At 36.7% G+C, this 26,329-nt stretch overlaps 3 protein-coding genes across 6 annotated transcripts; all 3 read left to right on the top strand.

The window, feature by feature from the left end:
- Positions 1–1,552: 1,552 nt before the first annotated feature.
- Positions 1,553–5,688, top strand: LOC306872037 (uncharacterized protein). Its single transcript, XM_079420374.1, has 4 exons — positions 1,553–2,197; positions 3,126–3,253; positions 3,638–3,746; positions 3,835–5,688. The coding sequence occupies exons 1-4, from the start codon at positions 1,930–1,932 to the stop codon at positions 4,911–4,913; spliced, it is 1,584 nt and encodes a 527-aa protein (XP_079276500.1). The 5' UTR covers positions 1,553–1,929; the 3' UTR covers positions 4,914–5,688.
- A 2,158-nt stretch (positions 5,689–7,846) lies between these two features.
- Positions 7,847–11,178, top strand: LOC306872038 (uncharacterized protein). The gene is made up of 3 exons (XM_079420375.1): positions 7,847–8,575; positions 9,506–9,621; positions 9,953–11,178. The coding sequence occupies exons 1-3, from the start codon at positions 8,293–8,295 to the stop codon at positions 11,060–11,062; spliced, it is 1,509 nt and encodes a 502-aa protein (XP_079276501.1). The 5' UTR covers positions 7,847–8,292; the 3' UTR covers positions 11,063–11,178.
- Positions 11,179–16,630: 5,452 nt separating this feature from the next.
- On the top strand, positions 16,631–25,890 carry LOC306872035 (uncharacterized protein). Of its 4 annotated transcripts, none has more exons than XR_013784390.1 (8): positions 16,631–16,788; positions 17,133–17,486; positions 18,581–20,706; positions 21,149–21,226; positions 21,314–21,403; positions 21,517–21,621; positions 23,960–24,131; positions 24,210–24,544. XR_013784390.1 is itself a non-coding variant. In XM_079420368.1 (8 exons), exons 2-8 carry the CDS (start codon positions 17,192–17,194, stop codon positions 24,386–24,388), a joined length of 1,485 nt encoding a protein of 494 aa, XP_079276494.1. In that variant the 5' UTR covers positions 16,640–16,788; positions 17,133–17,191; the 3' UTR covers positions 24,389–24,984. The 4 variants fall into 4 exon arrangements, 2 of the variants coding, with proteins under 2 accessions (XP_079276494.1, XP_079276495.1); XM_079420368.1 differs by having other exon boundaries at positions 16,640–16,788; positions 18,581–19,146; positions 24,210–24,984; XR_013784389.1 differs by lacking the exons at positions 23,960–24,131; positions 24,210–24,544 and adding an exon at positions 25,775–25,890.
- The last annotated feature ends 439 nt before the right edge of the window (positions 25,891–26,329 follow it).

The raw sequence follows: 26,329 nt of genomic DNA, 5'->3' as shown, positions 1-26,329 counted from the left end.
ACTCTTCACATGTAGATGTCTTGATAAAGCAGAGACACAACATTTTTTTAGAACTTGCATTACACAGTCCTGCATCATGACAAAATTCTGCTGATTTCGGAAAAAAGGCCTAATTGCCTAAATTGATAATGCAGTGAGTTAAAAATATCGATAAAAACTTTCCATTACATGCATTTTTTTCCCACAAAATAAGAATGACAGTTTCCAAATTATAGACTATAAAACAGGCACTATTTTTTTAGCACATTGCTTTTAACTATGCTAATAAATGAGACATGAAGTACTGGATTATGTAAGTTTCACAAATGAATTTTGGCAGGTTTTACACCATATAACTCCTTTTATGTTATATTGTTTCATAAATAACAAAACCGATTACGTTACTGTAGTAATAGGCCTACGTTAGAAAAGGGAAATACATGCATATTGCATCCTTTCCAATAGCAGGCCTAAAGAGCATTGGTTTTCAAGTTTTTTTTCTTCTTTTTATTATTTTTTTGCTACTTCTGTTGAAATAAATAAAAGTAAACCACTGATATATAATAACCTATGATCTATATGTTCGCTATTATAGATCACTGAAGTAAACTCAAAAATATTAGGACAGTTTAATGCTGTGTACATCTTCATTTGTATATACACAGTGTTTCCTCTAGGATTTTTTCCAGCTGTGGTGGCAGGACTATTTCCCATGGGCCACACCCCCTCCCCACATATGAATCACGTGCACTCAGAATTGAATTTATTATAACTAAAAAAGACAAGTAAATAGTAAATAATAAAATATGAATGAAATATGAATGAAAAAATTACTCATCAATAATCAAAAATTCTGATCAAAACCTAGCCTTCCTAGTACGAGGTGATATTTGACTCCTTAAAGTGATTTACAGGGGTATTTTCTTTTACCTTTGTAATGGCATTTTTCTAATTTTATTAAAAGTATGTCGTCTATATTAAATTCAAAAAATTTAATTTATAAGCTTTTTAGAATTTCTAATTTAAACAATATAAGAAGAAGTAGAATAAGAAGAAGACAAATAAGTTAGCAATCATATGAAATTAGTATTAATAAAAAAATTATTTGTACAGAGGTGGCACAGAAGAACATAAAAGTGGCTTGTAGGTACATTTAATGAGGCGCAGAGTGCAGTTAAATTCATAAATTCATGTTGAGATTAATGTTTTAAATATAAAATTATGAATATAGAAATATTAAATGATTTAAATAATTATAAATTATACTTTAAAAATGACACTGAAACAGCCAGCAGGTGGCGGTATGTCACTGATTTTATCACTGAATCATTCATTAAAGTGATTCGTTCGAACGTCTGATTCATTCAGGAATGAATAAACACTGTCCCACACAGAAAAAAAATCAACATTAAAGAAAATAAATTATTTTATTATTATTGGGGAAATATATATGTTAAATAAGTGATTTTGAGTAAAAGTAAATTGTTGTAAATACGTTAACGCCATAAACGCTAATTTCATTTTTGGGTGAACTGTTCCTTTAAATAGGTCCCTAACTTCCATCCGTATTTTTGCTTCAGGAAGTGCTTCCAGTCAGTCCCGCTGTAGGACGAGTGCATGTTTTTTGGATCAGCACTGATTCTCCGCGTATCGTTTATATTATATTGTTTAAATGCGACACTAATTAGAGAACAATAACCGGTTGTTAGCGTCAACTGACAGTAACACAATAACAGTCCTCGCTAGCTTTTGCTAGCAAGTGTATGGACTAGAGCAGATTTGACAAAACTAAAAGATGGTTCGAAAACAAACATCAACATGATGTGACAATTTGGTTTGAAACGTCTAACGAGGAGCTAGAGGCCTTTGTAGCTTGTTTATATAACATAGAAAGTAGCTAGACTTTTCACGGTTGGTTCAAGGCTTTTTTAAATCCGTTTACTCGTCAATATGTCCGAAGTCATACACTCGTTTCAGTCACAGCTGTCTGGGGTCATGGAGACCGTTTTTAAAGCTGCCATATTTGAGATCACCCGTCTCGTGGAGGACAATTTCGTGAAGGAAGTGTCCCGCAGTCGAGAGCAGGTAGAGACTCTGAAGAAGAGGCTCCAGTGGAGTGAGACCAGACGGAGAAATCAAGAGATGAGTGTGAGGTGTGCAGAGTGTGATAAAGGCCGTGTGTGTAACGAGGAAACTGAAAAAATGTCACCGCAATCAGGTTTGTACACAATCACAATTCAACTGAGGCTCAATGTCTTGGTTGTCACTATTTGTCATGTTATACAAAAGGTAATTGAATGATTTTGTAATCTGTAGGAAGTTCATATTTGATATAGTAAACTTAGTGATTTCTGTTAGTAATTACTGTATCTCAGAACAGGAATTTATCGTGTGAACCATGCATACTGAAATCTTGCACATTTAACTTAACCCTTGTATTAGGTTAAAAATAAAAAAAGGGTTTATGGTAGTCGTCAGGATTCAGCACAATTCAACAAAAATCATACAATAAAAGCATCTGGTAAAAATAGCAAACCTTTAACCTTAATATACAATACAAAGTAAATATATAAATAAAACTATGCAATATGTTGTTTAATGTGTATTTAACAACTTTAAACATTTGTTCACAAGTACAGTAGTTTTTTTTTATTTTTTTTAAACAAGGAGTAGAGCAGTTCAGCATGGTGCTAGAAACAATCATGAGATTCCCAGTGAACTGAACATGCAAGAACTGATAAAAATGTCAGATAAATGCGTAATGACAATGCATAAATATTAATGTAAGTACCCTCAGGCTGGTTGAAACATTTCTAATTTCAGGTCTGTGCGGCTGGTTTTATTTGACCCACAAACATCATAATTGTAGAAGCAGTTTGCAAGCACATTCCACAACACATCAACACTTTGCAGGCTTGTTCATGACCCTAAATGAGGAAAAGTCACAAAATTCCCAAAAAACATCATAGGTTAACCAGTATTTCTGACAACGCAAAAATCCAAACCTGCAACATATAAAATAGGAATTGTTTAAGACCCCCATGTCATTCCAGATATATGACTTTGTCCTTCCATCCCTTTAAAGACAATTAAAGGACTGTGTAATCAATGCCCTCACAGTTGCATTCACCCTTGACCACATGTAGAAAATGAACGCAGCCTCAAACAGGAGAAAGTTCCAGGTGGGAACTGGGGAAGCTGTGAGTTGGAGTCCGACAAACTTTTGGGAAAAGAGAGATTAGAAGTCCAAACCAGCACCAGTAATACAGCAGAGGTGAGTAGCCTACTGGTTAAACCACTTTTACGAACCTTGTTTGTACTGTAGTGTTTCTCAAAAGCGGTGTCTGAAACCTGAAAAATAATGCTGTGAAGATAAAGCATTATTTTCTAAATGCTTGTTATTGATCTTAATGTGAACAGTTCCAGCATGTTTAAATTTTTTAAAAACTCAATCTTCCAGTGAAACAAAATTTAAACTCTGCCCCTTTCTTAAAATCAACTGGATGCCCCATCCAATCAACAACCAATATAGATCCCCATCCTACATTTTTCTGATAATCTATTTCATCACAATACAGAAGAAAAGATCTGTTGCTACTTCTGTTTCATCGTGACTTTAACATTCTGTGCACATGCTGTCACATTGTGTTCTCTGTAGTCTGCAAGCACAGAGGTCAGGAAACTGGACTGCGTATTAAAAGAGGAGACCCTTTATGTCACTGCCGCTAATAAAGAGTTTCAGGATGGTTGGATATTGGATACTGAAGGTGTAATTTTTAAACATCTGATTACTACTTTAACCCTCTCACATTAGACTGTGTTTGAAGATTTTTTTTTTCATGCTTGGTTTTCCAGGAGCTGAGACGTCAGCCTTCTCCGCTCACAGTTACAGTGAGCAGGAGCTGCAGCAGATTCAGGAAGAGTGGAGCTCTGGACTTGATCAGACTGCTGACAATGAAGCTTACGCAGATATTGTAGACGTCCAGGGCTTGACGTATCGGACACGTTATGACGCAGAAGAGCTAGCAAGCTACGGTGTGCATGAACTGGACATGGGAGACCTGGACGGTCTCGGAGAAAGAACTGAAGACATGTTGGGTAATTCAGTATCAGTTGCAGTTGGGCCTGATCAAAACGACCTGGACCAAGAAGGTGGGAGACATCACAGCTCTTCCATTAAGAGTAAGAGAGGAAACAGAGGTTCTTTACCCGTGCAAGCAACCGCAGAAACCAAAGACGTGGATAGAGACATGCACTGTTTACTTATTAATGCAGATGGCCACTTGCAAGACATAAATTCCTTTACAGAAGCTCGCAGTGGGGTTGCAGGAGGTGCTGGACATAGAGGACACTCGCTGTATGTTGGGGACACATCTAGTGGTGCAGTGTATAAGGGACATGCATTGAATAACTCTCTGAAACCTAATGTTGGACAAATGTTAGGAGACAGCAGGGCTTCTGCCAAAGCCTTCCCAGTCTCCCACCGAGTCAGTTCAAGTGCTGCATACACATGTAACCAGTGCGGTAAGAAGTTCACTCAGGCCTGCAACCTAAAAGTGCACCAGCGTGTCCACCAGCGGGACGGTCTCCACTTGTGCAGCCACTGTGGGAAAGGATACTCGTCCTTCAGTGACCTGCGACGGCACCGATGCAGTCAGACCGGAGACAAGCCCTACACCTGCACGCTGTGTGGGAACAAATTCAGCCGACCGTGGAATCTCAAGCTGCATCAACGTATTCACACACAGGAGAAACCACACAAGTGCACTCTGTGCAGTAAGAGCTTTACCCGGGCCGATATCTTGAAAGTCCATCAGCGTACTCATACAGGAGAAAGACCTTACTGCTGTGGTGTTTGTGGACTGAGCTTCAAACGATTGGATCATCTCAGGTCACATCAGCGCAAACATAGTGCTGACCAGACCAATCCATAAGAAATTAATTCACCACACTACCTTACAGAGTTGTTTTGACTTGTACTGCTAGAAGGTCATAAATCACAAATTGTTGGAAGGCCATAAATCCAGGTGTTTTCCATAAATCATAACATTGTTGCCGTAGAAACTCCCAGTATAGTTATGTCTTCTGTATAATTTAAATTTAGTTTTTCTGAAAGGGATAGTTTATCCAAAAATGAATATTCATTATTTATTTACTTTCCCATAGGTAGTTTGAGTCCTGTAGGACATTCTTCTGTGGAATAAAGAAAGATTTTAAATTTTTTCCAGAAATGTCTTTCTTCTTTTTTTTTTTTTGGTCTGTCTGTATAATCTGTTTGGTTTCCAATATTCTTCACAATGTCTTTTGTGTTTAGCAGAAGAAATGAAGTAAAACAGGTTCAAGAGTAAATGATGACAGAATATTCATTTTTGGGTGAACTATGCTTATAAGTTATGCTATGGATAATGTGGCCAACTTTGCATCATTTAAAAGTTTGAATATTGTTTACTTGTGATGTCGAGTGGTCAGAGATGGTCACTTTCATGCTCTTTATAGCTTTATTGTCTGTCACACTCATTTTGAAAAATAGATTTAGTTCAGTTTATTTTAATAAACCTACCAAATATTTATTTGCTCAAATATGCAATGTATGTCACATCATGGAATATCAGTCCATTTTCAGCTCTCTGCTTCAGTGATTCATAGTCAAATGTCATTTGAAATATTTATGTGGTTGGTGGTTGATTAAATCCTCCAGCTGTTTATTCCAAATGCTTATTGTTAATTTTCATTATTGGTTTATCAGAACTCATGCAAGGAATAATTGACAACTGGCAACTGAGTTATAGAAAAATGCTAAAAAGTAATTCACATACAAGGTGCTAATGTGGCCACGATGTGAAGTGACATAGCTTCACATAGACTTCATAGCTGTGTGTTTACTGAAAAATAATTACACTCCTTAGACCAGGGGTATCAAACTCAGTTCCTGGAGGGCTGCAGCCCTGCAGACTTTAGTTCCAACCCTGCTCCATCACACAGTCCATGTAGTTTTCAGATAAACCTAAATTATTAGATTGGATCAGATGTGTTTAATTAGGGTTATATCTAAACTGGAGTTTGACAACCTTGCCTTAGAACGTCAATCAGCCAATTAAAATCAAGCATTTAACAGTCCTGCGTTATAAAATTTAGAAAACACTTGAGTAAAGCTATAGAAAAATATCCATATTCAAAACGTTATAAACACTTTTCTCTAACTTACGCTAACTGTCCTACACGCAAGGATGCCATTATAAAGCTTGGATGAGCCAGGACCATTTTTAATATATAACTCCGATTGGATTTGTCTGAAAGAAGAAAGTCATATATACCCAGGAGGCCTTGGGTGAGTAAAGCATGGCTAATTTTCGTTTTTGGGTGAGCTAACCCTAGTGATGGTGAAATGAAGCTTTTCAAAGCACCAAGGCTTTCGTAAAAAGGTTCAGTACTCGAAGCTTTCCAACACTAACGACATCTTGTGGTGATGCATGTTCCAGATGGCCCATTATTATAATAATAATCATTATTTTATGAATAGTGTTGATTGTTTCATGTAATAAGTCACTTTCTGCTCTGAAAACCCCAAACGCAATACAATAAAATTCTTCTAAAATAAAGTTTTTCTGCGTGGATGCAGTACACAATAGCTTATTAATGAATTCATGAAAGAATTAATAAATGGGATAAATTAACTATTTTTTTATGAATGTGCTTTGATCAACACATGCAGCCTTATTCAAATAAGCTTTATCCTTATTCCTAAACCTATGGATTCATAGGCAAGGCTCATGTAGGCATATATAATCAAAAGAAAAGGACATTCTTGTGGAATTGTGAAATGCTTGTGAACTCGTTAGTGAAAGTGCATGTTTAGCTCTAAAATGTCTCAACATGGAGGATGTGTTGTTATTATAAGGAAGCTGTTGAGAGCAAATTAGGCACTCAGCCTACAGAAGGAGGTCACGTATTAATATATTGAAATTCTTTTCCTACATTATGTAGGCCTATTATTTAACATATTTTGTTATACATTGAATAAGCATAAAATACACATGTAAATATTTATTCATATTATAGTTCATTATTATAATTATTATTTTAAAGTACCAATCTTACTACTACTACTAGGCTACTACTACTAATAATTATTATTATTGCTATTATTATTATTATTATTAGCTTATTTTATTTGTTGATACAGGTTGAAAATGCTGCCAGACTTCCGAGCGGCCTGTTTTCTTGGCTGGTTTCATGCTGACAATTCAAAAGAGCTCAGTCTCTGTTCCGAGGTGCTCGGCACGCGAAACCTGCGCAAGGGGTTCGAACTGTTTTTGAATCAGATTACGAAGCAGTCACGTGGTTGTACACGAAAGTGAAGCTTCGGACGTCACTGATCACGTGATTATGGCAAAACGAATCAAGCTCCGGTACTCTGCTTCACTGCCAGATGTTTCGAAGCCTCGGAGCAGGACGTCACATCTCTAGCTAACCCTTTAATACTATTTTAGTACCACAGATCACCACTGATTGTGATTAAAACAGTGTCATCTTAATATAAAGAGATTATTTTACATTTTTTAATTTATTTTGAATGAGTTATAATTTTAGGTTTTAGTAATTTTGTTTTTGTCAGTTTTTAGGCTATTTTTAATGTCTAGTTTTTAATATTTATTTTAATACATAAAGTTAAACTAAATATACGTTTAATTTTTTTTTAGTTAACGTTTACGTAATGTTTTTTTATTTTAGCTTAGCACTTGTTGTCTTATAAATACTGCAATATAGTTATTTAAGTGTGAAAGTAATGTGGTTCTTGTTTAGAAAATGATATTAGTTTATTCTATAAGAAAGCGGGTAAAAACCCTTAATTCTGTCCAACAAGGCCACCGTACAACCCGTGACGTCACCCACAACAACATCATTGTCCGTCTGCTCGTCTCGTTGAGACACTGATGCTGAATGATGCATTAGTCAAATTCACACACTTCCAAAACAAACTAGGTAGTATGTATTTGGACGTTATGCAACAACTGCTCGCGCCTAAAGGACATTTATTTGTGCGCGCGCTTCATAATGTCAGGCAGATGTAATGAGCTCGATGCTAAATAATTGTGAGGATTTTATCATCGGGGTTTGATTGACTGGCCGTGAAAGTGTGAAGTGCAACATTTACCGTGAAATTAAGTTCCCAAAATACTTGTGCGTGAAATGAGTACTCAATAGATACTAAAATATTTGAGGGAGAAATCAACACGGGTGGTCATTGATGCCTTGATCATTCAGCAGTCAGTTTATCTTGATAAGAACGAGCTCGAGTAGATCGGACACAGGATGACGAACACGCTGGTCCTCTCCTTCCAGACTCGGCTGTCTGCGGTCATGGAAACTGTCCTCAAGACCACCATGTACGAGATCACCCGGCTAGTGGAGCAGAGCTTCTTGGAGCAGATGGATCGAGGCAAGCGAGAGGCGGAGGTGTTAAAGCGGAGGCTGATAGTGTCGGAGGCCAAAGTGAGGGAACGGGAGCGGTTTAAGAGGGTGAGGTGTGTGGACTGTGGTCGGACAGCGGTGTCCAGGAGGAGGATACTACACCGAGGCCCCGAAGCACAGAGCAGTGAGTAGAAACAAGGCTTTCCATGAGGCCCGTCGCCTCTCAGTGACAAATAACAACGTGCAGTATGTTGGTTATAGTTATATGCCATTTTCAATAATAATTTAATGAACCAACAAATGTCAAGTGGTTTAAAAAGTGGAGAAGTAATTTCCCTGTCATCATTTTCAGCAAAAATGTCTGAACATTCAATGTGATATTTGTCTTATAAGAAATTAATGAACTTCACTAAACTAACTTCACAAGTAATGAGGATCTAAAGCAGTGATTCTTAACCTTTTTTTGACTTGGGAAATATGATTTCAGCTTACATGGAAGTCGTGGCCTAATGGTTAGAGAGTCGGACTTGTAACCCGAAGGTTGCGGGTTCGAGCCTCCGGCCGGCAGGAATTGTAGCTGGGGGGAGTGAATGTCCAGCGCTCTCTCCACCCTCAATACCACGACTGAGGTGCCCTTGAGCAAGGCACCGAACCCCCAACTGCTCCCCGGGCGCTGCAGCATAAAATGGCTGCCCACTGCTCCGGGTGTATGTTCACGGTGTGTGTGTGTTCACTGCTGTGTGTGTGCACGTTGGATGGGTTAAATGCAGAGCACGAATTCCGAGTATGGGTCACCATACTTGGCTGAATGTCACTTCACTTTATAATAATTTTGTAGAGCTATATTTTATATTTTAATATTAATTTTTGAATGTAAATACTTTTAAGTAATCTTGAGGTTTTTGTCAAACCTGCAAATGTCAAAAGGGTTTAAAAATAAATGGTTATTTCCTTGTCCTAATTTTCTGGACTTTTGTTTTTTCAAGGTATTGTAGGCCTATTTCCTATATTTGAGGAAAAATACTGAAACAAAATCATAGAACGGGTGTAATTATATTTTTAATATTCAGATCTTAATTTCAGTGTCACTGAATGCTATTCTTCTTCTTCAAAGGTTTGGACCACCCACTTGTAAAGCAGGAAAATGCCTCTGACAATAGCTGGAGGTGCAGTCCCAAGGGAAGCGCAAATCAGGAGAAGCCTTCAGCAGCTCCAGAAACTAAACAAAATGTGTGTTTGGTGTTGTTTTACTGGTAATTTCCAGTGACCCAGAAGACAAAAGGCATTTGGACATTTTTTGACTGCCAAAGGGCATCAGTGAACTGGAGGGAAACTGATATCATACAAAATTACAGTTAATTTTGATAAACCATTTGTTTGCACATGCTGTTTGATTTGATATCATCTAATGCAATAAAATTCTGACATTTTAAGTTTGGCTTAGATGTCCAAGTACTTAAGCAATCTACTGGGCCATTGTAGTTTGCTGAGATATGTTAGTATAACTTTTAGCTTTAGTTGGTATGAAGTTTCTAATTCACATGTGTTTTGTGCATGACAGCCTGATCAAGTGTGTGAACCTAAACCTGGAGGAGAAGTGAAAGAGGAAGCAGCAGACGCTAGAGACCCGCAAGCTCGTCTAGTAATACATCCTCATATACACAAACAAAAAGATCCTCCAGGCAGTGTTGAAGAGACCAATGGACTCCGCAGTACAGATTCTGACAATAGACCAGGTGGCAAATCTTGCACTGAAAGACCTGTGGATGAGGATGAGGTCAGGCACAGAAACCTCCCAAAATGGGTTGACCCTAAAACAGACCCTTTAGCACGGTCATCTGTTTCACAGCCAGAACCAATCAGGACCTCAGTCTCTTCAGAGTCTCCGGGTTTGAGACCGCAAGTGGGCAGCATAGACTCAGGGCCTGTTAAACAGGAAGTTGTAGTGATGCTTCCACCAGACTGGGAAGATATGGAAAGGATCAGGCCTCCGGTGGTTTCTGCTTATAACAGTGCTAAGAAAACACAGTTAGATCTTCAGCCTGGAGATCCTCTCACCACTAGGCCTCAAATACAGGAGCGAGTTACCTATCCTGCGCCTCCCGTCAAGGTTCAGAGCCTTGCACCACAAACCATGCATCATCTCAGATCACCAGTTAGGAAGAACACAAAAATCGTTCTACATCCCAATTCAGTTGTGACCGATCATGGCGCAGTTAATGTAGACCGGGTACAGCCCATCTGCAAAGCACTTCCAGCTCCAAAACCCTCTCATGTCCATCAGTATCCTGAAGGAGCCGCTACAGGTGAAAGAAGTTTCAGTGCCGTACACCCAGGAAGAAGTCTGCCGCAGATGGTCAGTATGAGGGTTCAAGGGGACACACGGCACCATTCGGCAAAGACAATGCACAATTGTAGCCAGTGTGGAAAAGGCTTCTCTCATCTGTGCCACCTCAGAGCTCACCAGCAGATTCACACAGGTGAGAGGCAGTTCTGCTGTACCATCTGTGGACGGAGTTTCACCAAACTGAGTAACCTGAAAGCACACCGCAGGGTTCACACTGGTGAGAGACCTTACATCTGCACAGACTGTGGGAAAAGGTTTACCCAGAAATGCAACTTGAAGAGACATCAGAGAATTCACTCCGAGTTCACTCACTCTAATGTATGATGAGACGTGGAGGGGTGATAGTGGTATAATCTGGTACTTTAGACATTAACATATTAAATGTTTCGTTGACTGGTTAATTTATTTTTAATATTATGCATCGTGTTAAAAGTACTAAACCTCATTTTTCAAACCTTATGCTCTAAAAATTTTCTCCTGTAGTGATGTGACCGGATCACTCAAGGGAAAATACCAATTTTAAGATAAATAGAATTTTTTTTAAGGCAGAGCACTTTTCATTTCTCTCTGGATATGAGAGGCTATTTCTCACCAGTAAATGTCCACATTTTACCCTAAAATCAAAAGAAGAGAGAGTGTGTGTGTGTATATATATATATATATATATATATATATATATATATATATATATATATATATATATATATATATACATACACACACACTAAGCATGTATTGGTTATGTAAATGCAAAACAACAATAATGATAAATTATAATGGGCCTAAAAATAGACTTTCTGTGTACAAAATGTAATTTTCCATCCTTTTGATTTTGGGGTCAAATATGACCTGGACAGTTTCACCCATGCTTTAGAAATTTTCTCTTTGTTATTGGGTTTAGTGGTTCCTCTGGTTATCAAAATGGAGATTTACAAGCCTTGATAAATACAACACAATTACTCAAGTATAGACTTAAATCGGATCCCTTTTGATTTGTTTGTATATTCAGGTACGTAGCATTAGCTCTTTGAAATGGTGCATATATAATGGTGCATTACTGTTTTTTCCTTTTCCTTTAAGATATGCAGTAAACTGTTTGAAAAACAAATTTATGTGCATATGCTGATGTGGGCTTAAATAGTTACATGTTCATATTTAGATGTCAGTGGTTAAAGGTTCAAACCTATGCAGGAGGGCCAATGAAAGCACCTGCTTAACTTAACATTTTAAAATGTAATGACATTAAATGACATGGTTTCAGTGTTTTTTTAGAGTGTGAAGAATGAGTACATTCGAGCTACTTTCTCTTCTGTTTTTAGTTTAATGACTTTTGTTGATTAAATCCCACACACTGTTTTATTACACACTGAGTAAACTCTTCCAGTAATGCATGCAAACAGATTATTGGTTAATCAGGTACTCAGTAAGCCATCTACATTACAGGCTCTATGACTGTAATTAAAATTTTCTTCTTTTTCTGTGAAAATTAAAAATATAAATTATAAAATCGCATTGAAAATGGACCAAATGGCAGGAAGTTAATGTCTCAATTTTTGTCATATATGTTGTTTTGTAAAGTTAAAATTTTGTCGGCAAAATTAAATACTTCATCTGTTTGGTATGTACTTGGGTCATGTGATATTTTCATGTGGTCTTTTTAATAACTGACATGTTCTCCTTTCCTATTGCACCACAACTGATACCATGTAATACTGATACACTAATACCACAGTAATGCTCTGTGGTAACAGCCAGTGGCAGCGTTTCACAAAACCATAGGGCTGCAGCACCCCCTGTTTTTTTCTGTAAACTGTAAACTCATATTTGAGTTTGTGTGGAGAAAGTTTAGTGACAAGCTCTTTTGAATGATTTTCATTGGTTAAATATTTGTAAAACCCTCAAACAGATACAAGGATGATCAATAGCAGTGATTTAAAACAATAATAACGAATATATAATAGAGAGTTTGGATAATTTTCAGGCACACCTGGGCTATAGGGCCGCCCCTGGTCCAGCAGGGCCTGGCGTTCTCCCTGGCAGTGGCAGGTCGTAGCGCCACTTCCGGTGGCATCGCCAAATGCCACCGGCAGCTGCCAGAGTTCGTGGCAGCTGCCAGGTCTTTTCTGGCAGCTGCCAGATTTCTCGTGGCAGATGCCATGGTTTTTCTCGTTGTTTTTGCTGTTTGCTCGGTAAAAACTACACTGTTCTCAGTGGCGTGCGGTGGTGTTTTTTGTTGTAGTTGTTGTATTATTATTATTATTATTATTATACATTTTTATGGATCAGCTGCCAGAGTTAGTGCCAAGAGTCACGATCGTTTGTCGCCGTTTATTAAATGAAATATTTGATTATGCATATTATATACCAGCAAGCAGATGCGATCAGAATATGAACCCAATAAGCTAAATTGCATAAGTATTTTACCATCAAGAACATACACACAGATAAGGAGTGCCCAGCTGCCGCTAGCCAGTACTGTATATGCACACGCGCTCGCACACGCAAACATATTTATGTATTTAATGTAACACTAGTTATTAACTAGTAGCTTGCATATTACTATATAAGCTGTTTATTAGAATCATAAAGTACATACTAATGCCGTATTATACGTAACCATATGCTACATCTTACCCTATACCTGAACAGTAGGCTAATTAGGAGTTTGAGGCAAAAGTCAATAGTTAGTTAATAGCGAGAAATGGAGACAAATATATAGGAAGTGTGTATATATTGTTATATAAATATATATATATATATAGAAATAATCATGAGACCATTGTAATTGAGACACTCAAGTTTTTATTGAGTTTTTTATTGATCATTGATTGATTTATGACTTATGATGACTTATTCTTCCTCAAATCTGGCGAAGATTTTGTACTTTGATTTATCAATCATTTCTGTGCAGAACACCCCATAATCTTTTTTTTCCAAAAATACAAAAGTGAAAAATTCCACCGGAGAACTTTCATCATAGTCATCCATCCAGCTCTGCAATTTGCTTTGGCATGCAATTTGTTCCTCCTTTTCCAGTGAAAGGACACTGGGAAATTGTATTTCTCCATCCCAATTTCTATTTCTGCACCAGTCAGCTGCAGTCCTGGTGTCTCTCACAAAATGTTTTCCTGCTGTGAAAGAAGAAAGTATGGTCAAAATATTTGGTGTATATACAAATGTTACAATTAATGCCTCAAACTTGTAGGCCTAGAGCATTTACAGTACATGACATAAATGATCTTTTCTAACAATGAATGTTTTCTATAAATATTATACATTACTACCGTTTTTCTTTGTAAAATAACAGTAAAAATTATTTGCAACAAAACTTATGAAAATTACACATTGTTTTGCAACAAATAAAACGTTTTTCTACACTCACCATAGTTTAAGCATGCTATTTGTAGTAAAACTGTGGCTATAGCCTACAAATTGTAATAAAAAAAAATTCATTTCACGGTGATCCCACATTTGTCCATTTTAATTTTTAGCTTTTCAAAAATTCTATACTTAATTGAACTGCCCAATTTCCATTCATCACTTTATTAATTTGCATGCATGAAATTAATGTAAAATAACCTGCAAAAATGTACATAACCTCAAAGCCGCAAGGATCATAATTTAAGATACTGAATTTCTGATGTTTGTGTGTTGTACGGCTTCTGTCATCAGTCGTTGCCTGCCATCAGTCAAGGCAAGGGAGGCAGAGACTCTTTAGAGAAAAAAAAAATGGATGAGAAAATTATCGATATTACAAAAAAAATCAATGCAAGCATTACAAAATATGACATTAAAAGCGTAAAAGTCACTAGTATGTATAAAGTAATTGTCCAACAGCGACACCCGCTGGTAAAGTTAAAAAGAACAGCTGAACATCAGTCGACAAAAAAAAAAATGTTTGTATTGTTACTACTTTTGTTATTATTTTGGAATAAATGTAAAATACGTAAAAACACTAACTTGATGACATTTATTGGTTTTGATAAACAGAATATTACACAGTGTAAAAATACAAAATATAATTGTATTTGGCCTTTTTAGTGTAATGTTTATTTAAGGGAAATGTGACAACATATACACATACACGAAGCCGGAGGGCTTAGAAAGTGCAAGACAGACTCATATTGAAGTAATAACTTACAAAGTACCAGGAAATCCCTAATATGGACAAAAGCATCCAGCTATCACTGTATGATCTGAATAAAAGGCAGAAACCTTTGGAAACATGAATTAAACACACGATTGCGACCATATATGGTTTATTTGTACTTTTTTTCAATCATCTCCAGGTGATTTTATGGTAAATTACCAGGTAAGTTTATGAACAATTCAGTGCTACCTGACATAGCATTTATTACAGTACAAAAACTATTGTCTTATATTTGATAAAAATGAATAAAAAAAGTGTTTGTAGTACATTAACAAATCATTTATTGGTTATTGTCCAACAGTGTATCTGATTTCTAAGCCAATTAAAAGACATAAGAGAAAAAAATTAAGTTTCCTATATTCTTATAAACAGTATCCTATATATATATATATATATATATATATAAAATAACATTTTTGTCCCACTCACTTCTGAAATGTTGGCTACGCACCTGTGTATAGTATACACGTGCATACGGTCTATACAGCTAAGCACTCCTTATGTGTTCTTTATGGGAAAATGCTGTTTGGCTTATTGGGTTCATATTCTGATCGCATCTGCTTGCTGGTATGTAATATGCATCATCAAATCTTTCATTTAAAAATAAAACTGTGTAGTTTACAGCAGAAACGGCGATAAACGATCGTGACTCCTGATACGAACTCTGGCAGCTGATACATAGAAATGTATTATAATAATAAAAACAATCATAATAAATAACACACCTGTGGGAACTATGCATTATTAAAACACCATCGATCGCCACCATGAACAGTGTAGTTTTAAACAGCACCAAAAACGGCGAGAAAAAACCGTGGCATCTGTCACGAAATCTGGCAGCTGCCAGAAGAGACCTGGCAGCTGCCGGTGGCATTTGGCGATGCCACCGGAAGTGGCGCTACGACCTGCCACTGCCAGCATTTGCGCTTGCTCTCTCTCCCCTGGTACATGATGAAACAAACTTTAGGTCTGTGTAGAGCAAGATGTGGCACTTTTTAGGCTACCCTGGGACCCGGTTTCAAAAATGATTGGTTTCACTCTTCGAAAACGCCGGTTTCGTATGGACGAAACGCCTATACGATAAAAAATTTATGCGTAACGTTATACAGAGAAACCCGTCTTCGTGTGGACGGGGCCTAACGACAGGCTCTGTGTATTAAATGCCACTTCATTTGAAAGCAGGTGATGGCCATTTACTACTAATCACGGAACCGGCTTTACTGACGAGATGTGCATAACAATAGCATGCTGTGCGATTAATTGTACAGCCCTAATTAGAAAGCTAAAAAAAATCACACGTGATCTTCACAATCAAAAATGTCTGCCAAACTAATGGGAATTAATACAGAGCTGATTTTTTTTGTTTGTTTTAAAATCTACAAATCAGCACCTAGTAGTCTTAGATAATTTGTAAATAAATACATATTCAAATCATAAAACAGGTTTTAAAATAATCTTATTAGCAAATACACAGTCTATTGGGCTACAGCATCTAGTGGCTACACAATGATATTACATGTGTTTTTCTTTATTTCTCCCACCAGGTGGCATCAATGCTTTGGATTTTAACTTAAACACAATGTAAGCGGTAACTCTTATAATATAATATATATATATATTTTCTAGTATTAGTATTATTTTATATAAATAAATGGTGCATGTCATAGACATAAGTCAATTGCCATTTTCATACAGCACAGACCAGAAAACTAAACCTCGACTACTGTGTGGCATCTTCCAGGCCACTGGAGGGCAGTAACAGGAAACATCAACATTTCCTGCATCCGCTCAAGATGACAGTGTCAACATCTACGATAATAATACTACAATAATACCGTATTTTTCACCTTATTCCGCGTTTTTGCTGAGGATTTCGCTGTGCGAGTTTCGTTTTCATCAGGTACTTACCGTCTGAACAATGTGGCTTTTGCTATTTGTCACTGTCCTGTTCATTTCATTTACTTTTTACACAAAAGGCCCGTAGAGGGGGTCACTACCGAGCTTATTTACCACAGAAAACCAAGTGAAACTATTCATATGCATATATAGACATATTTCTGATAACATAGCATTGGCAGCGTTGCAGTAATAATCAGATTGTGTGCCGCATCCTGCACAAACAACAATAACAAACGCCCACCTGCTGAGAGTCTTGATTAAAATACAGGTTTGGAATATGTTGACACGGGTTTTAGTTGGTCGTCATGATGCCAGTAATATCACAGTTTTCTGATGTCTTTTTAGGGGGATTACTGTCACCGGAGTCATTCACTGCATCAAGGTGTCCTCGAGGCGGCAGGACGATGTCAGGAGCCCTTCTCCTCACTTTCCAGTCTCAGCTCTCTGTTGTCATGGAGACCGTCCTCAAGTCAGCCATGCTTGAGATAACCAGGCTGGTGGAGGGCAGCTTCCTCGAGGAAGTGGGTCATTGTAAACAGGAGGTGGAGGTCTTGAAACGAAGGTTGCAGTTGTCTGAGAGTAAACTTCGGGAGAGGGAGAGGGAATGGGAACGGGGGAGGAAGACACGGTGTCTGGACTGTGGCCGAACAGGAGAGTCCAGCAGCAGAGATGAGAGCCAGCCTGTAGAGACCGTTCGGGGTGAGCTAAAACTACTGTTATTATTGATAACTTAAACTATTAACATCCATCCATCCTTTCCCGTTATAACTTATCCTCTGTAGGGAGGGCTGGAGCCTATTCCAGCATCTCTGAGTCAGACCCAAATGCAGGCTATTAAAAAACATTTTATTTAACTGAAATTATATAAAATAAAAGTATTAGATGTAAAAGATAAACATGTAACTTAGATAAAAATAGAAATGGCTGCAATAAAATAAGTTGAAATACTAAAACTACTCGCACTGAAATAAAAATAAATTTAAGTTAAAGTATTTAAAAAACAAATCCCAATAAAAATGACATGGCTAATTAAAAGTATTTTTTTAAAGAATTTATAATAGTAGGCTATATAAATAACACTGGTTACAGCACATCTAAAACTGGACAATAACAAGACACTAGACTTAAATAAATCTGAAATACATAGAATTAAATAAACATAGTACTGTACATAATATTTTATATTTATTAATTTATATATAGAACAACCATTTTTATATATACTATTATTAATCTACACGCATACACATGTAAATAGTTAACATTAATAATATTTATTATTTATTAAAATTTTCTTCATATCTATCTATCTATCTATCTATCTATCTATCTATCTATCTATCTATCTATCTATCTATCTGTGTAAACATGTCCTTTTATAAAAATGTATTATTGGTATTTTTTCTAACGCTACTCTTATTATTTTGATTATATTTCTACACTTGGAAGTTCACCAGAGCATGTCGTTTAAAATTCCTGAAGAACTTCAAAATGTTAATTGTCAATTTTAATAAATATTTGCAAGCTACAACAATGTGCAGTGCTTTATCCATTCTCACCAGCAGAAGATAATAGGTGATTGTTTTATTTAACTTTTATTACTGACCTGCAGAATGACAGTTTCATCTTGCAAGTCAGTACAGTATTCTTTAAATTACTAAGTCCTCCATTGATAGATTGCAATGCATCGGTGTTCTTACTGTTAAGAACATAAGATATAATATATACATTCTTCATATGTTCAAATACTTATCATGCTGTTCCTTAATTTTGTTTCCTTTCTTCTGGTGTAGGAGCAAACAGCCTTTGTTTAGGCCTAAGCCTGAGAGATCAGTCTGCTAATCAACCTACTCTGACTGAAGAAGTCTGGAGTGCCAGACAACGCCTGGAGTCTACCAAACAAACAACACCACACACACACTCTGAGAAGAATGATGTACACAGACAGAATGCAAAAGAGATCGTCACACCTAACTCCAATGCACAAATTCATCAGGATTTTCTGCAGAGGATTCTGGGCAATTCAGTCATTCACAGTGAGTCCACTAGTGACTTCAATCCCAGAGTGAACAATTTAGACAAATCCGACAAAAATTTTACTCTCGATAAGGAAATGGACTCAAACCACTCAAGACTGTTACAAAGTCCTTCTGCTCAGGATGCGCACAAGGACCTTCCATCGTCTTCGCCAAACAATAGAGTAAAAACAGAAACGGAGCTGGATCTTCTACCTGTCAAGGAGGAGGAAGAGATGGTTCCAGTGTGGGACAGCGTCAACAGAGATGACAGATGCCATGCAGAAATGGCTGATCTGAGTCAGGGAGAGCTCAGAGGACCTTGTGATCAGGAGGAGATACAGGTAGAAAGCTTTCCAGGTCTAAACTCTCTCGACATGCCAGACGCCACCTCATATTTCACACCTTATTCAGTCAGCACACTGGTACATCAAGGTATTAGGGCACAACATAGTCATTTATGCACAACAGAGCTGATGCTCTCTAGCATACCAGAGAGGTCACATTCATTTGTCCAACCAGAAAATGGACAAAGTTATCCTGGTTCAAAGAGTTCTGTCCTTTATTCTCACATTGATGTTTGTCCAGGCGAGAAAGCAGTCAGCCGTGCACAATACCCAAAGCGCTTCTCCCAGAATAAACATGGGACGCCTGAACAAATCTATGCAGAAAGATCCCACCATTGCACCCAATGTGGGAAAAAGTTTGCAAGAGCATGCGACCTCAAGGCTCATTTGCTGATCCACAAGGGCAAAAAGCCTCTGAGCTGTTTGCAGTGCGATCAGACGTTCACGTACAACTTCGAGCTCAAGGCTCACCAGCGAAACCACTCAGGGGAGCGACCTTACGTCTGTCTGCACTGCGGCAAGGCCTTCGCTCGAATGAGCAACTTCAGGCAGCATCAGAACATCCATACGCGGGAGAAACTCTTCAGTTGCACTCAATGCGGGATGCGATTTAATCGAGCCACCAACCTGCGAGTTCATCTCAGACGACACAGCCACGCGTGGAAGACTTACAATTGCCCTCACTGTGGAAAGAGCTTTCTGAATCCCAGGCAGATGAAGGCTCATTTACTGAAAGCCCATGGAAGAGGAGGGAAATAAACATATCTAATTTATGTTTGGAAATTTAATTAAACAGTTTGAACTGATTCCGAATTGGATCAATTCATGTTTACATGTTATAAATGGTCTGCGCTGTTAAAACTCAAGAAGATACCACTGTCCCATGGTTGCCACGCTAGAGACAACTAAACAAGATCTGGACAAATTATGCATGGAATCTTTTTATTACAGAAAGATAAGGAAACTTATTTAGGTTTAATACGTCTATATAAATTGGAATGACTGATTTTCATCAACAGGAGTTATTTTGCTGTTGTATGATCAATGTGTAATAGCTGGTATATATTATGTATTTAATGTTTTTATATATTCCTTCCAACAACAGTCAAGACAGAGTATGTAGCGCATCCTCTTTCCTGAGAATGTCTTTTTAGAATTACTTTACACTTTATATTTTTACTAAAGAGGTACCCTGGCCTTCTCTTAAATTGTGATGTGTCCTTGTAACGTCAACTTTCATGCCATTTTGTTGGAAAAAGTAAATGAACCATCAGATGTAGCAACTACTAGCACCTCTCTTTCTTGTTCCTGACAATCAGTCCGTAGTCAGTAAAGTTAGTCCAAAATGCTCCAGATCCATTTCAGTCTTCCATTCAGACCTCAAGTCTCCTTTTCAGTGTGTTTTTTTTTTTTGGATTGAACACTCTTGTTGGACAATTCAAGACCTCCTGCTCAGCCATTTCCACAAGATTTCTGTGATCTCCAGCAGCATTGTGTCTTGATGCCTGCCTCTCCTGGAGTGATTGTAGTCGGACAACTATTTTCCCCTACATACAGGTCATTATCTGATGGATTTGTATACTTTTTTCCAACAAAAGCAGTAAATGCTAGCAAGACTTTTAAATTGGGAATATTTAATTTGATATTTGTTATTTGATTAATTTCATTGTTCCTTCTGACTAATGCAAGACTGCAGATATTTCTGACAAACATTCAGTACTCATTCAGAAATATAATTTTAAATGAATATTGTCTGTGTTTTTGCAGACTTATCTTTGTCTGTTATGATAATAAACAAGCACATTATATGCACGTGATATTATGCATAACCTGAAAATTAACTGTATTTTAATACAAAGCAGTCAGTCTCTCAACCACAAAACATGTTTTTTGAGCAGAATATTACAGAAGCATAGAAATGTTTCTAAATGCATCCAAATTGATATGAAATTAACAATGAAAATTGTGGTTTAATAATTCGTTGTTGTGTTTGTTGTAGATTGGCCAAAGGTTTGCAGAACAAGTTTCCATGGAACAAGGAAATTTACATCCCATAAACGAGCAGAGGAAATTCAGTGTAAGCAGTTATATAAGTGAATTTCATTTATAGGCTCTTGGACGATCAAGTAAATAATATTACTTTTGATTCTTGTTTTTTCACCAGGTTGTGGCCAGGGAGATCCTGACTCAGTTTCAGGTGTGGCAGAGGGCCTGCTATAGCAGGAACATTGAGTGGGGTCCGATTACAGCGAAGGTTCAGTCCTCTTTATTTGTTCTGTCTGATGAGATGATCTATTTTGATTATCTAAAATGAATGAAGATAAAGTCATGTTTTTAGAGAGTGTATTGTGCTTTACTTTTACACAGATAATTTCTGCATTGCCGCAGTTGTATGGACGGGAGGCAGAGGTGATTGTACGATGTACTAAAATGCTACACAACCGCAGAGATTACCTTCGAAGGAGAGCAAAGGTTAGAGTTCACAGGCTCAAAGATTTAATCTCTTAATTGCTTGCATTATGATGAATTATACATATGAATTCCTCTTATTTATGACACAATTGTGTGAATGAAGGTAATTCCCTAGGGCTTATATTGCTTGGATGTTATGGAAGAAAACTCATTTGAAAAAATAAACATTTCAAATGGAAATTATATGTATAACAACAATTATAATAATAGATAAATAGACAAATAGATTATTTTAAACAAATGTATTAGCATAGGCGTTGTGAAAATCTGTCCTACTAGCATTAGATGGTCTGCCCATACAATTTTTCACCCCAAAATGAAAATTCTGTCGTTAATGACTCACCTTCATGTTATTCCAAACCCGGAAGACCTTTGTTCATCTTCGGAACATAAATTAAGATTTTTTTGATGAAATCCAAGAGCTTTCTGATCCTCCATAGACAGCAACACAACTGACACGACATGAGTGAGATTTCACACAGATTTTTCATTTTTGGGTAAACTATCCCGTTTATGTTTATGCTTGTTTGTTTGACAGTGCAAAATGTAGGCTAATTACTAGAATAAGGCCCGATTCGGACTGTAATAAGAGCTTTATGTGCGAGTTTGTAATTGTGTGTAATTGTTTGATGTTATTTTGAGGACCCCCTCGAAAATGAGATGTTTCATCTCAAGGGGTTATCCTTAATAAAATGAAATGGAAATGAAATAATAGTTTCTCAGGGGGACGCAAGTGATTTTCACCATATGCAGGGGGTAGTTGGTGATTTAATTGCTGTCCGAATCCAGGACATCGTTGTTTTTCTCTCACCCCCCCCCATAAAAATCCCCGGCCGAATTACCTACTGTTTTTTGACAAACACCAAGGTCGTGTGATAATTTAATTGCCGTCCGAATCCACATCCACAACAAATCAATTCAGAATTCAGCGTTTAAACCCTTTTTGAACACTCCCAAACACCGCACGGTAACTGTTGTACTTCGGTGTAATTTGCATAGCTATGTATTTATTTTTGAAATGCTGGAAAGTATTTAAATGAACAATACTTCATAACCAGAGCAGAAAGAGAAGAAAAGCACGTAAACATTCGAAGTGGGTCTTTATTATGGCAGCAGCAGGTATGCAATACAATTTTAAAATTGGTATTATAAACAGATATATATCACGTATAATTATATACAACTATAGTGCGTATTTTCCTATTTTTAAACAGGAAATTTAATTAATCAAATAATAAATAGGATTATACATTATTAAATATGTTTGGAATAATAAGAATACATTTTACATAAGTATTTTTAAATACATTTTACACAATAATAAGAATACATTTTTAAATAAAATAAATTTTATTTACAGCACACAATCATGTGACTGGCCACGTGATTCGCAGGATCACAGAACTCACTCCTCCACTGTGAATAATTCGCCATCCGAATCCATGAGTTTTATCACTGAGGTGATATGTAAATCAATTTTTACAGACGTCCATATGAGAAACAATTACCGTCCGAATCGGGCTTAAGACTGCAATTGACAATTTTGATAATCAGTTAAGCAGAGAAATTATCAACAGATCATTTGATTTAATGGATTGAACAGATTAAAGAAAATGTTCTGTATATATATAAAAAAAAAAAAATGTTTTTCCATAACCTTCAAAAAAGTGTAAAATATAAAAAAGGCAAATTAGGTTATTAAATACATTGTGCACAAAAAATTTATATAAACCACATTATATAAAAAAAGCAAAAGGACAATTAAATCATGTTTCTATTAAATATGGTCAGCATTTTTGCATTGCCTGTCTGTTAGAAGAGGGTTTTGCTGCAGACTGTAGCACGATGAAGTAGTTAATCTAATCCGCTACATAATAATTTGGCTGGCATAGGGGATGTTTTTAATGTGAATGCATAATAGGGGATTTTGGTGACACACTGGATGTCTTTAATGCACGTGCGTAATAATGAGGATTATTTGTCATCATACTCCATGACAAGGATGGACTCAACACCAACAAGTGAAACAGTAAGTGAATGAGCACAATTTGTGTTGTTGTTGTTATATTGTTCATGTGTTTTAATGACACTTGCATTTTACATTTGCTCTTTTGGAAATGACTTACTGTTTTCCTAACATCATGCTGGGTCCTCATAACCCTTATATTGCAAATGTAAGAATATTTATAGTAGATTTTAAAAGTTGTCAAGGCAAACTTTATACTGAAAAATATCAAGCTGAAATCTTGATTATAACAAATTGTTAGCGAATTGTCTTATTCAAAATGTTGATGTTAAATATGTTAATCATTGTTTAATTGTAAATATCCTTTTCTAGACGCATATTACTGTCCTTAAAAATGGAGAAAGCCCCTGTATCTCCAAGTGCACTCAGTGTTGTGACAAGTATCACTGCCCATTTTGTGAGACCTGGGTCTACAAGCCAAGAGAGTCATGGAGCGTTGTTAACCACGTCCAGAATCATCTGAAGTTGGCTGTCCAGCAGGATGGTGTGTAGAATGCTTCCAAATTCATTAAGATGTTACATTGTCAAGGCATATTAATTCACTCGTTTTACTTTTTTTCAGATTACACTATTGTCAAGTGTAACTTAAAATGCAGAGAATATGCCCATTTTCATTGCTGCTACTGTCCTGCCACTGTTCTTCGACGAGCTCAGTTAAAAACACATCTCACAAAATGCAAGCAGAAGTTCAATGCTGAAGAGGAATTTGAAGGAACCTGTTCATTTGAGGAAAGTCCTTAACATGAGTAGTGCATTTTTATTTATTTATTTTTAAGTTCTGATACTGTTGATTTACTAGTTCATATATTTAGTTCCCTGTTAGCTACAATGTAACTCTCAGAAGTATTTGGTGGATTATGAAACTATGTTGTGGAAATAAACATTTAGTAAGAATGTATCTGTGCTTCTTCTTTCAGAACTGTGAAGTGCTGTGTAAGGACTAAATGATCTGTGTACATTATCTAAAATAATCTGTCATCTGAGATACCACATGATATTAATAGTTCAACTTTTGAAATGGTTTTAACATAGGACTTCCCAGACCTGCAGTTTTTCCTCTCCGTATGAGTAATACAAGTAAAACAGACACAGGTAACATATGGCTGATATAAAATATATAACAGTACATTTATCAAAAAAAATAAAACTTTTAAAAGTTCTTAAGTCACTATTCATTTATGTTGAATTAAAAATGAGTTTGACATATAACTGCAAACAGTACTTAGCATCCTCTACAAAAAAAAAAAAAATTAAATTCATCTACTAAAGCTACTTCATCATACTACAGTCTGCAGTGAGAAGAGTTGTTCTGTTGTGCTTAGAAGAGGGGTGACAGCAAAAAAAAAGAATGTTTGGGGTCCGTAAAAATTGTATTTATTTAATTTATATAAATGTATCAGTTTCCACAAAAAAAAAAAAATTAAGCAGCACAACTGTTTTCAACATTTATAGTAGTAATAATTATTCTTGTGCACCAAATGATCACATTAGAATGATTTTTGAAGAATATTGTAACACTGAAGACTGGAGTAATGGCTGCTGAAAATTCAGCTTTGCCATAACAGGAATAAAATACATTCAGTAAAGACGGGCTGCTCTGCCTCAGCTTTCTTATTTCATTACTCATGTAAATAGGCAAATGGTGCTTGATTACATTATCACCATGCCAAACATTGTTGGAAAGTCAGCAGGGGCATTAACTCAGGAGTCGCTGGGTCTTTTAACACCCACCTACTGTGAAACGCTGCCTGACTTGTGATCCTTTACTCCATATGTAAAAGAAGAAGACAACTGAAAATCTGCTATTGTGAAACTAGTTTTACCTGTTAGCCAGACAGACGACTCAGTGGGCAGAATAAGCGACAACGTTGACCAGCTTGTATACTGATAAATATTTTAATTTTTTTATTCATTTTACACCAGCCTCTCATCTTACTGGAAAATCTATAGACTGCAGACAATACAGGGTGATGCTCCTACACTTCAGTGTATTTGCTACTTAATTTACTTGGCTTTTAACAGCTTTTTGTGTTTAGGCCATATCGCAGTTTATTCATCAATTTCCAGTTTCAAATGGTAAACTTTAAAATGATGCGAAACATCTTTTTATGTTCTTTTCTCCTGCAGGAAACTGCTGTGGAGAGAAATCTGTTACCTATGGGCCAGCGATATCTTGTACAACTTCAAAGAGGTGATGTTCAAAATGTAAAGTTGTGAATAAAATATGGTTATGTGTGACATTGTCCTCTGCTATTTTTGTGTGTGCATTTGGATATGTTTTCCTTCAGGCAGGCTTTGTAACATTCATGGGAACTGTTGTGTGGGAAGGACATGGAGTAGGTTAAAGGAACAAGGATTGAGGAGAAAGGTTGAGGGTAAAATCATAGAACCCTTAAAGCAGATGGGGTGCATTTTTAAGTTTAAGTTTAAGATTTGATGTCTGGTTTAAACATCATTACATGTAAATCGCGAGGACAAATACTCGACTATGTAAATAAATGCATGGAAATAATTTTATACACGTTCACCAGTTTTCCTGCTCAAAACTCATGGGTTTGTTTACTCTTTCTATGTTTGTCTACATGACCAAAAAGGTTTGTTACGACACATGCCAACAATACTACAGCTAAAAATGCAGTTTGTCCGCAATGTTGTGGGATACGGTCCCGCTGATATTTGTTT

Source organism: Barbus barbus (genome assembly GCF_936440315.1).
Source record: "Barbus barbus genome assembly, chromosome: 7".
Classification (NCBI taxonomy): domain Eukaryota; kingdom Metazoa; phylum Chordata; class Actinopteri; order Cypriniformes; family Cyprinidae; genus Barbus; species Barbus barbus.
Note: the sequence above shows the minus strand (reverse complement) of the source record. Positions and strands in the feature narration are given on the sequence as shown.